Below are 2,207 nucleotides of genomic sequence, written 5' to 3' on the forward strand. Positions count from 1 at the left end.
CGTTCTTGTCATTTTGTTTTCAAGAAAAGAAGACTTGGCATTTTGTGGCAATAACAAAGGTGTAAATTCTTCTAAAAATCCTGACAATTTTCTGGCCATGCTGAAGCATTATGCTGAAAATGGTGAACTACTGAGATCTCACTTGTATCATCCAAAGGCAAAAAATGTTACATATTTATCTCTCTACTCACTAAATGACATCATCAATGTCATAGGACAAGATGTAATTCGAGCAAAAATTATTGATTAAGTAAAAATGGCTGGAGTCTACTCTGTTCTTGCTGATAAAGTGTCTTCTCACAATGTAGAACATTTACCAATATGTCTCCACTTTGTAAACAACAACTGTGAAATTAGGGAAGATTTTATCAGCTTTGTTAAGATACAGAGGATCTGAGAAACAGATACAATTACAAAAATATTGACTGATGTTGAATTGTGTGGTTAAGGTATGATGGAGCATCCATCATGGTGGATGAAAAGTCCGGTGTTCAAAAACAAATTCGAGATATGCAAAACAAGGCCTTGTACACTCATTGTGTGGGTCACTCAATCTTGCTATTATAAATTCATGTTCAGTTCCACCAATAAATTTTTTTGATCAAAAGGAATAACTATTTAGATTAAATCCTCACCTAAACGTGTGGGAGTATTAAAGGCAATCTGTCTAAAGGGCATTCAACATGAAGCAGTTAATTATGTCTTCTACTACTCAATGTATACATTACACACTGGGTTGAGAATTTTACAGGTGGGGAAAGGTTCTGTTTATATCATCTATTCTTACTTCACATATGTGAGGTTATTGTGTATGCAGATGATAATTTTGAAATGTTTAATGACAACTGGGCTGCTGAAGTTAAGAAAAATGATGAAATCCTTGAATTCATTTCTTGTTTAATAGCTTTACAACATTCCCTTGAATATTAGAAAGAAGCTTCTGTAAGTTTGCAAGGTCCAAGTCAAGAGATTGTTTCTGGTGTTTCCTTCATAGAACAATGTTGTAAAGAACTGACTTCACTAGGAGTGAACACAGATGATCATTCACAGTGTATCTTTAAGCACAGCAGTAATATTTGCGAACAAATCTAATACTAATGTTAGCATGCCATGAGTTAGTCAACGATAAGCCAAATGTGCAAACACAGAACATAGAATTGAGGATTACTTTAAAAAAAACAGTAACCATATCTTTTCTTGACCACATTATCAGTAATTTTTCCTCCAGATTTGATGCACGTGTAAAGCAAGCAGCAACAATTCAGAAATGTATGCCATCAAAACTCACACAAGTTTTCTATCTCTGATATCAGATAAGCTAAAGATTTTTACAGGGAAGATTTACCCAAATTCTGACATTTCTGATGAAGAACTTCATTGATGGAAGACAAGATTGCTTTCTATACATTTCCAGGACAGGCCCTAGATACTGGCTGACTGCTTAAAAGTGTATTTCAGTGTATCAGATATCTTTATGTTACTGAAACACACTACCACTAATTTCATGTGAATGTGAATGTTCGGCATCTGCTCTCTGCTGGTTGAATAATTATCTGAGGTGTACACAAACCAAAGAATGACTGAGTGATCTACCTTTAATACATAATCATTATGAAACTGCTATCAACATTGAAACTGTATGCAAGTTATTTATAGAAAAGAACCCTGGAAGAATGGAGCAAACTAATAAGTTCTTTGAGTAGTGCATACATGTACATATATGATAGCCAGTGATTGAAATAGCTAATATACTATTACCGTACAGAGTTGTTTTAGTTAGTAACAGAATTTAACAATTAATAACTACTCTGCATGAAGATAGTAAGGTACTTTACTGTCATAAAACATACATATTTATGCTAATTTAAATCTAGCTCGCCTTGTAGAATAATGATTTGTTGACTTTTAATGGAATATTTGTGGATTTTATGTGAACAACCAGGCATTGTTTAGGCTATATTTCATACAAAATTGCTTCCAGATTTAATCTCATAGCACCTATTTTTAACAAATGTTGTGGGAGGGCATGCCCCCAGACCCTCATAGCATTAACATACTTTGCATGCTGATTGTGTTGATTTTTGATCTCACAAATTAGAACCCCCTTTCAAGCATTCTGCATACAAGCCTGAACTCCGTAAATAAAACGTAATGATTTAAGCACTGAACAGTTTAAATGACTGAAATTTTACAAAACACAAATTTCC

General features: G+C 33.8%; 1 protein-coding gene across 1 annotated transcript in view; it reads right to left on the bottom strand.

The window, feature by feature from the left end:
- Positions 1 to 313: 313 nt before the first annotated feature.
- LOC106469400 (DALR anticodon-binding domain-containing protein 3-like) overlaps positions 314 to 2,207 on the bottom strand; it is a 45,072-nt gene continuing 43,178 nt past the window's right edge. The window contains exon 9 of the mRNA XM_022397915.1: positions 314 to 393. Coding sequence (XP_022253623.1) covers positions 314 to 393 — 80 coding nt within the window. The remainder of the gene's footprint in view (positions 394 to 2,207) is intronic.

Source organism: Limulus polyphemus, unplaced genomic scaffold (assembly GCF_000517525.1).
Source record: "Limulus polyphemus unplaced genomic scaffold, Limulus_polyphemus-2.1.2 Scaffold3466, whole genome shotgun sequence".
Taxonomy (NCBI): domain Eukaryota; kingdom Metazoa; phylum Arthropoda; class Merostomata; order Xiphosura; family Limulidae; genus Limulus; species Limulus polyphemus.